The sequence below is a fragment of the Octopus bimaculoides genome, chromosome 2, assembly GCF_001194135.2.
Source record: "Octopus bimaculoides isolate UCB-OBI-ISO-001 chromosome 2, ASM119413v2, whole genome shotgun sequence".
Classification (NCBI taxonomy): Eukaryota; Metazoa; Mollusca; class Cephalopoda; order Octopoda; family Octopodidae; genus Octopus; species Octopus bimaculoides.
The window spans coordinates 51,121,278-51,131,421 of NC_068982.1; the positions used below are offsets into that span (position 1 = coordinate 51,121,278).

At 33.6% G+C, this 10,144-nt stretch overlaps 1 protein-coding gene across 14 annotated transcripts in view; it reads left to right on the forward strand.

Moving 5' to 3' along the window:
• Positions 1 to 10,144, forward strand: part of LOC106873237 (collagen alpha-1(I) chain) — a 220,446-nt gene that overhangs the window by 42,377 nt on the left and 167,925 nt on the right. For all 14 annotated transcript variants that reach the window (XM_052977077.1, XM_052977060.1, XM_052977082.1 and 11 more), the window contains exon 2: positions 6,093 to 6,162. In XM_052977077.1, the coding sequence (XP_052833037.1) occupies positions 6,093 to 6,162 (70 nt within the window). The remainder of the gene's footprint in view (positions 1 to 6,092; positions 6,163 to 10,144) is intronic.

The following is a 10,144-nucleotide window of genomic DNA, read 5'->3' on the forward strand; positions in this document are numbered from 1 at the left end:
CGTATATGTATATATGTTTGTGTGTGTGTTTCCCCCCGCCCCCGGCATCGCTTGACAACCGATGCAGGTGTGTTTACGTCCCCGTAACTTCGGTTCGGCAAAAGAGACCGATAGAATAAGTACTAGGCTTACAACGAATAAGTCCTGGGGTCGATTTGCTCGACTAAAGGTGGTGCTCCAGCATGGCCGAAGTCAAATGACTGAAACAAGTAAAAGAGTAAAATATGCGGAAAAATACGGAGATTATAATTCTGAAAAAAATTTCCAAAAATTTTTCTAGGTAGAGTTTTAGGGTTAGGGTTAGGGTTTTAGGGTTAAGGTTAGGATTGGAGTTTTAGGGTTACGGAAAAAGTGAAAAATGAAGAAATTGGGGGAAGGGGGCACAAATGTCAAAATTCCGATTTTTGGCAATTTTCCGGAATCTCCGTATCCGAAAACATGAGTTTTTGGAAAAAAAAAAAAAAACACACAATTTGTGAGAAAATGGTTGGGGACGAGAGGAAGTCTTTCCCAATAACGTGCTGAGCAATAATTAATTTCGCTGATTATTGACCGTGTTCAAATCCTGCCAGTCTATTTCGACATTGCATTTTACCCTATTGTCAGCAGGAAATATTTACTCCAGCACATCATCTGTTTGTGTGTATATGTACGAATGATATATTATGCAATCAAAATTTATAGTCACCAACTGACAAGAGATACATACACCAAAGCCCAAGTAGCAGGGCAGAGAGAACAGGAAGGTTTTTCTCTTAATATCTAGGATAACATCAGTAACAACGATTAATAAATAATATATACTAACTACACACGCCATAATACGAGTCTGATTCACGTCCTCAAAAGGTTTTCGAATTTCGAAAGAAGTAGACGAACGTTTTCTGGCGCCAACAGAAAATATATTTATATAGAAATGGTACTGCAACGAACAATCCCTTAAACTTAAACAATTTTTGATTAAAGGTTTTGTTTTTATAAGAATTAAAATAAAATCATTGCATATTCTTAATACCTCATGTTTTCTATACACAAAAATCTGGAGATTGTTTAGAAAAAGGTATTAATATAAATTTAAGGTGGGGATCAAAAAACCTTGCACGCTTAAATGAGAGTGGAAAATGACAATTTTCTGTAATAACAATCTCATTTGCAGCCGTAATATTACCTGAATATCAACACCCTTATTATAATAGTGTATAACAGTGTTACTCAAGGTTTGATGCACAATTAAATGTGTGTGTGTGTGTCTTTCCTATCGTAATCTGGGAAAGTTAGTATATATATATATATATATATATATATATACTAACTTTCCCAGATCACGGAAAGAAATACATGTTTTGGGGAAATCGAAGTAGAGTGTGTGAACAAAAAAAAGTTGAGAAACATTGATATATTGTAAATAGAAGTATTCCGTATAATGGGGTCTAATCATCTGAGCTACATTGCGAGTATTTGCTACTTAACGAAAGGTAATATCGGTTTCAAATTTTGGCACAATACCAGCAAGTTCGGGGAAGGGTGCAAGCCGATTATATCAGCCCCAGCCGTCAACTGGTATTAACTTTATCAACATCAAAAGGAGGAAAGGCAAAGACGACCTCGGCGGAGAGGACTTTCGGAAAATTCACACGATCCGATTTTTTTCCTCAAAACTTTCAGGAAAATATTTTCCCCACAAATTTCTTTATAATCGTAATCTACACCGTTTGAATCAGACGAGCGTTATGGAGCGTATAAATTATTTCTTTGTATTACTATCTTGTCGTACTAATTAGTATATGTCATTATTTATTTGTTAGTGTTCTAATAGAATATACTATTTACACTGTTATAATAATGTTGATGTTCAGCTAATATCACTGCTGCAGAATATTGATTTGGATGATATAGGAAAGCTAACATCTAAATTAGATTAATTACAGAAAATTGTCGTTTTGAAGTAACTTTTTTAAGCGTGTATTTATTTATTTTTATTTTTATTTTTGTTTTAATCCCCACGTCAACTTTTTATCATGCTCATTTTTTAATGGTGTCCACATTTTTATGCATACCGAAAAACAAAATATATCAGAGATCAAGAATTAACAAAATCTTTGTTATAATTCTTTAACAAATGTCTTTCTATTAGAAACTCCTTAAGGGGACTTGCAGCTGCAGTATTATATATATATATATATATATATATATATATATATATATATATATATATATATATATATATATATATATATATATACACGCGCGCACGACATACAGTGTTTTTTATGGTGTGAAGTATAAATCTTGGACGAGCGTTCTCAATGACGAATGACGTCACAGAACAATCGTCTGCTTCTTTCAAAAATTCCAAAACGTGAGCGTTCTTAATGACGAATGACGTCACAGAGCAATCGTCTGCTTCTTTCAAAAATTCCAAAACGGGAACGTTCTTAATGACGAATGACGTCACAGAGCAATCGTCTGCTTCTTTCAAAAATTCCAAAACGTGAGCGTTCTTAATGACGAATGACGTTACAGAACAATCGTCTGCCTCTTTCAAAAATTCGTGAACGTTTAGTAACTTCAATTAGACAAGCTTTATGGTGAATATAAATTGTTTCGGATCTTTTTTGTTGCTGTCACAGATTTTGAAACTTAAACATTTTAAGAATATACGACATTTTTGATTTAATTTTTAAAATATTCTAATCAGAAGCTGATTAAATTTATAGAATTTACAGCCACAGTAATGTGTGTGTGTGTGTTTTATGTATATGTACATATGTATGCATAATTTTATATGTATGTATATATTTGTGTGTGTGTAAGGTCGAACGTTCTTAATTAGTCACAAAATGATCGTCTACTTACTTTGCAATTCAAAAACCTTTTTGTATATGTGAATCGAATGAGTTTTATGATGAATATAAATCACTTATTCATATCGTTACTACCTGGTAATATTAGTACATATTTTAAATTCAAATTACGACAAACGTAAACAAGCAAACGAAGTTTGCTTTTAGAAGCGCTGAGATGTCTTAGAAAGTTAAAGAAGTGATTTTAGATTCTCAATCGCAGGATAATGCTCATAATTGAGAATCTAAAATCACTTCTTTCTAGTACATATTGTTTTATTTGTTGTTATAGAATATACTATTTGCACTATTATAGTAACAATGTTGAAATGTGGGTATTATTAGGTTGTTTCACATGAAATGTCACATTTTTAATTACTTTTAAAAACTCAATTATGTATACCTTGCATTTAATGTTGACTCTTTTTCTTTCCCAACGATATTAGTATAGAAAATTCGTACCCACAGACCTTATGAAAATGATAACAACCAAACTATGTTGAGTGATTTTCTTGTATGAGCACAAAGTGGGTCACTCTGCTGCAGAAGCTCTATGGAATATTAAACAGGCCTTTGGTAATGGTTTTGTTGACATCAGAACTTTTCAAATATGGTTCCAAAGCTCTCGTTCAGATGATAGCCTTGAAAATAAATCAAGGGTAGGCCAAAATCAGTTATTTGGCATGAAGGATTAAATGCTTTGGTTGAACAAAATACGAGAACAAAGGTTCAAAAACTTTCATCAGAACTCCAAACATTTCACACAACTGTTTTTGGACATCTGTAAAAAATTGGAAAAGTCAAGAAAACAGATAGGTTTGTTCCACATCAACTGAATGAGATTCAAAAAGATAGATGCCTCGAAGTGTGCACCTTATTGCTTTCTTGAGACTAGAAAAAGACCATTTTTGCATCAAATCATGACTTGTGATGAGAAATGGATACTCTTTGACAACATCAGGAGAACAGGACAGTGATTAGATGCAGGAGAGTCACCTAAACACTACCCAAGCCCATCATTGCACTCTAAAAAGCTAGTGGTCACTGTATGGTGGTCTGCGAAGGGAGTTATTCATTATTCATTTTTGCAACAAGGATAAAGAGTAACAGCAACATCATATTGCCAGGAAATTGATTGTATGCATGAGAATTTGAAAAAGAAGCAACCCAGACTAGTGAATAGAGATGACCCAATTTTGCTCCTCAACAATGCATGTCCTCACACTCCTCAAGCTATGGTCCAAAAGTTGCAAAGCCTGAATTATGAGATTTTGCAACATTTCCCTATTCCCCTGATATCTTTCCTTCTGATCATCAGTTATTTAAGCATTTGGAGCATTTCATTAGCAATAAAGCATTCTTAAATAGAGAAGAGGAAATTGAAGCATTCGGACAGTTTATCACAGCAAAAGATGAATTTTTTTTTTTAAAGATGGAATATATGACATAGAGAAACGTTGGGTAAATGTCTTAAATGAACATGGGTCATAATTTGATTAAATAAATCATTTCTCTAACACTTCTGAAACATTTTATTGTTTCCTTTCAAATATGGCATTTCATGTGAAACAGCCTAATATTATGGCCACAGAAGGCAGCAAGGTGGCATAACTGTTAGTATGCCGGACAAAATACTTGCAGCATTTTATCTGGCTTTACACTGAGTTCAAATTCTGCTGAGATTGATTTTGCTTTTCATCATTTCGGGAGTCAATAAAACAAATATTAGTTGAGCACTGGGGTCAATGTAGTCGACTTACCTCTCCCTTGAAATTGCTGTCCTCATGCCAAAATTTGAAATTAATATCATGTCCACAGATTAAGGTGGTGAGATGGCAAAATTGTTAGCATGCCAGGGAAAATGCTTAGAAGCATTTCGTTCATCTTTACATGCAGCACTGAGGTCGATGTAATCAACTTACCCCTCACCTGAAATTACTGACCTTACACCAAAATTTGAAACCAATACTGCAGTTTCAGACTATCTACATTGTGATATTAGGTAAACTGACATCTAGCTGTTATGCCCATTCCTTTATGATCTCCAGAGTTTTATGTACTGAAATCATGAAGGATTAAGAATTTGCAGAATTTTCAGTTTGAAAAAAAGTCTTTTCAATCACAGATTAGTAAAGTTAATGAATTTAGAGCTGTAGTACTTATCTATTTAAGAATATTGGTTTACATAGACTTTTTTCATTATTAATTACGAATCTTGGATGGACATTCTTTGAATGATACCATAAAACAATTGCTTCTTTTAAAGCAAATTTAAAAGGTTTTATGATGAGTTTGATAATATTTCTTTTTATTATTACTAATTAGTAATATTAGTTAGTATGTATGTATCATTATTTATTAGTTGCTGTTATAGACTATTACTTACTACTATTATAATGACAATTATCAGCTTGAGTGATATTACATAGACAAACTGAAATCTAAATGAGATTTGTTATTACAGAAAATTAGCATTCTGAACTTACTCATTTAAAGCACAGATGTTTATTTATTTATTCTGAGCATCTGTAGTATTTATTGCCCCTGTGCATCTGCTGCACATGAAAGCTATCTTCCCAGTTAATCTTCCTTTGATGTTGCTGCACCTCTTATGTGTCCATAGCTTCAAAAATCTTTGTGGACAAGAATCAGATGAGCTTCATAGCATGAATAAGTTATTTTGGTGAGCTGGCAGAATGTTTAAAGCACGAGAAAAAAGATTTCCAGTATTTTTCCCCAGCTCTTTACATTCTGGGTTCAAATTCTGCTGAAATCAGCAACAACTTCGATCCCTCCAGGATCAATAAAACAGAGTACCACTCAAGTACTAGGATCAGTGTAATCACCTAACACCCTCCTTCTAAAATTGCTTGCCATGTGCCAAAATTAGAAACAATTATTAATAGTCTTAGCTATTACATTTTATTTTCAGTTGTTATTGTTGTTTGGGGTGTCAAACTTGAGAAACTATGTAGATTAGCAAAGGCTTCTAGTTTGGTACCTCACTGTTTTGAATTTTTATGTCACAATCTACTTGGCTACCATTATATTTCTCTTCAGGTTTGATAAAATAATACCAGAAAAACATCAACAAAATCCATTCAGTAAGCCATTAAAGACATCTAATGCTTATCCAAAAGAAATCATTAGTTTAATGTATTAAATAAAGCAACTAAAACTTACTATATTAAATCATTACTATTATCTTTCTATGGCTCATTCTTTTTTTATTTTTTTATATAATTTCAGATTAAAAAAGAAGATATTATCTATGAACCTTTAAGATTCCGCAGACAAACTGTCTGTGACTGCCCACCAGGTATGACAAATTCATTTGTGTGAAAGAAGAGATAATTAATTGAAATATTTTCTTTTGATATTTGCAGTAATTTATGAGGAGTTTACATTACAAAAGATTTTTTTTTTCAGCGTTCACAATATTTCTTTCTGTATATGCTATATACAAATCTGTTTGAATAGTCATCTCTGAATTTCTATTCATCTCACGATTTCTACAATTCTTAAGTCTTCAGTATATTTATGAATTTTTTTTATTAATACTGCACATGCATATTCATATATTTGTGTCATCATCATCATCATCATCATCATCATCATCATCATCATCATCATCATCATCATCATCATCATTTAACACCTGTTTTCCATGCTGGCTTAACAGAAACTGACAAGGCCAGGGACCATACCAGGTTCCATAGTCTGTTTTCACTTGGTTTCTACAGCTAGATATCCTTCCTAACACCAACCATTTTACAGAGTGTACTGGATACTTTTTACATGGCACCAACACTAGTACTTTTCATGTGGAACCAGCACTTATGTGGCACCAACACCAATGCTTTTTATGTGGTACCTTGCTTGTATATATATTTACACACACATTTTCTCTCTTTCACACACATACGTATACATATAGAATACTTGTACCTTTTTTATTTGTTTGTGTAATGATGGAAAAACCTTAAAATGTGAATGTCATTGTGCCACCCATTAATATATTCAAACTACATTGTCTGATGATAATAAGTCTCTTCAAATCCCTCTGAGATTAGTAATACATGAAATAAGAAAAAGAAATTGTTGATTTTATTTTAAAAAAATAAATTAACTTAGCTGGTTTCATGTTACAAAGTTAGTCTTTAAATGAGACCCCGCCTGCCAGGCTAAGTGCTCCTCAGAGAATGGCAACTTAATGTAGTACCCCTAAATAAGTTTTTAAAAGTCAATATTTAAAGAATCTTTTTAAGGAAATTGGCATTCAGACGCTGATGAATGTATGTACATTTGTTCTGTTTTTAAATTAAATTTAGAGAAAGGTCTAGTCTTCAATCCTGTAACAACACTCTTTCATTGGAGCTTAGACAACACCAACAAACTAGTCATGAATGAATGCATGTAGAGGTAGGCTGAACATTTTAACACCCTGCTTAAACAGGATTCTGGTGCACACTCCACTTCCTTTGTATGCACAGGGGCAATATAAGAACAGGAACTAGTACTGGTCCCTTTAACATAGTTCTTGTGTGTTATATCTACTGCAAGATTGAAGAGAGCAACGGGGTAGAATGGATTTCAGGTTACATGGAAACCCATTAATATTAGAGAGCATCCAGCTGCAATAGGAGTGCCAACACCATCAAAACAAGTGTGGTAATAAATAGCTGTCTGTAATACTATCTTTTAAATATCTGGAGAGCATTCTTTCTGAGGATGGCTGTGTTGACAACAATATCCAGGGCTGCATTAAATAAGCATTGGTTTCCCTTTGAGGACTTTGATGCAAAGTCTTTCAGAATAAGAGTTTTCATTCCTCCATAGAGTTTGCCATATTCCAAGTGATCTCTTTGACATCCCTCCTCTGTAACTGCAAAACTTGACTTCCATAGTCATAGCATGTTGTACTTTCACATGAGCTGCCTCCTGTACACCCAGCATGAGCATGTACTTCACATTCAGATACTTACAGTGACAAACTGCATAAGTATTGAATTTCATTTGCAGTGGTTGGAACACACATTAGGATCCTAACATTCGGTTACCTTGTAGAGTAGTGTATGGCCAGCTACCACAGTTGAGGATCAGATGAGTATCACTTTAGAGAAGTGATAGATCAAATTTGGAGGATTTTATTGCTGACTATACCATTTGTGTGGAGAATGTCTTCACATGTTGGATATTGAAAGAATAACCAGAAGACTGGAGAAGACACTAGGTGAGATGCAACCATCATTGTTGCAGCTTGTGGGTCCAGAACAGGTCTGTCTAACCATTAAAGATCTCAACATTAAAGGAATGACTGTTGTTATACCATCTCAATAAACAGCTGAAGGAGAAAATATGTCTGTGCATACTTCATTTGTTCATTAATTGTTTCTTTACTGATTAGCATTCTAAAGTTTATAAGAAGTCATCTACTTGCTGGCAAGATAGTAAAAGAAATGTAATCAAAGAAAGATGCTTACATCATCATCCTTTGCACAACCATTTCTGTTTTTATGAAGGTCTTTCAAATTTGTATTGCCCCAGATATCATGAACATCTATCAGAGCAGTGTGTATCTTGAGTACTGGATTTGCAGAATCCTCTTCACTGTTTCATAGATGTCCTTCTTCTATTGTATTTTTCATACTGTTTACTACATACTGAATTCTACAACAGAGCATGTTTTTTTTATTTTATTCCAAGCAACAATATCTGATCAGTTGTGTTTTAATTGGGTCACTATTTATATTCTTAGGTTTCATTAATTTTATTTGAATCCCTCAGTCTCAATATATTCGTCTTTTATTTGCTGTTATTTTTTTCATATTTGCTCTCTTCCAGATTGATTTGCTTTATGGAAAGCTTAGTATGTAGGGAATATTCTATCACAGTTGATAATGATGTGGCTAATCTTTCAGTTTTGATTCTGTAATTTGTAAGCTGATGTTTTCTCTTTTGTGTAGAAATGGATTTCTTCCAACTGGATTGCATAGTAGTACAGACAATGTGAAATGTTATAAATTTGTCAGTAGTCCATGCCAAGCTTTTGGTGTGGTTAATTCCCTCTGTGGTCTGTTTTATCATTTCCACTTCCACTATGCATGTACAACTTTCTCCTTGATTTGGTCAATTTGTTCAGTTAAGTTTTCCAGTGTTCCTTGGAATGAGGTCGTTTTCTTTTCTTTATTCCTATCTTCTCTTCAAGTTCATGATCTTTTGTTCTTGCGCTTTAAAATTTGAACAAAATGGTTATTGAGCTTTTTTTTATCTGCTGTTGATGTTGCTTCGGTGTTACAGTTAAAGTTTTATAATAATAATATACATATTTAAGGTCAAGGTTATACTCCTTGCACAGGAAATATAATCAATGTACATCCTTATCAATGTTGAAAATTTCCTGAATAATGAGAGAGGTGTATAGTGTAGATGCTGATATGGAGAATAATATAACAAACATCTGTAGGAAGCCTAAAAAAGAAAATAACTCTAGCTGCTAAAAGAGTAAGCTTCAAAGCTGCAGATAGATGTTAGAGAAGAGTGCCTGGCATTGATGTCCTCTTTGATCATTCATAAATTCACAAATTAAATTTTGAAAGTAATTCTGAGTGTAGATTAATTAATTGAGCTAAGCCAGAATTAGGTATAGTTAATGAAAGAATGTCTTCTTTGATATGTAGGAAACTGAATAAAATACTCACCGTTATTGTGAATAGCCATTCAGCTGAATAAAATTTGTTGTACATAACAGAAGCAGCACTAGATTAAAATAGCCATCTATCTATCATACTTAATGCAAATATATCATTGAAAGGCAGTTTGCTGCAGTATTCATCCATATGGAAGTGTTATGTTTAAAAATAGTATATGTCAAAGGAAGCTAAAAGTCATCCCAGCAGAGGTTATCAAGAGTGTCAAATGCATTTCAGCCTTGCTGGTGTTTCCCATATATTGGAGGCAACAAATCTCGTATAAGCAAGTAGCTGGTTGTGAGCAAACACCATTGATAAGTCCTGGCTAGGCTGAAATGCATCTGGCATTCTTGCTAGGTACCCTCTTGGAGATTGTCATCTTCTCTTTTACTAACTCTCTCCTGTTTCCAAGTTAGGTATTTTCCCCTATGGTTTGTTTTCATGGTAGATTGGAAATGAATAACACCAATTGTATGTTGGTGACACTTGTTTACAACTCCCATGTAATGTCAAGACAAAGAAATGCAAACACACTCTCACACACAGACACACACACATGTATATATATATGAGACAGTTGCAAGAGAAATACCTAGCCAAGGATAAACC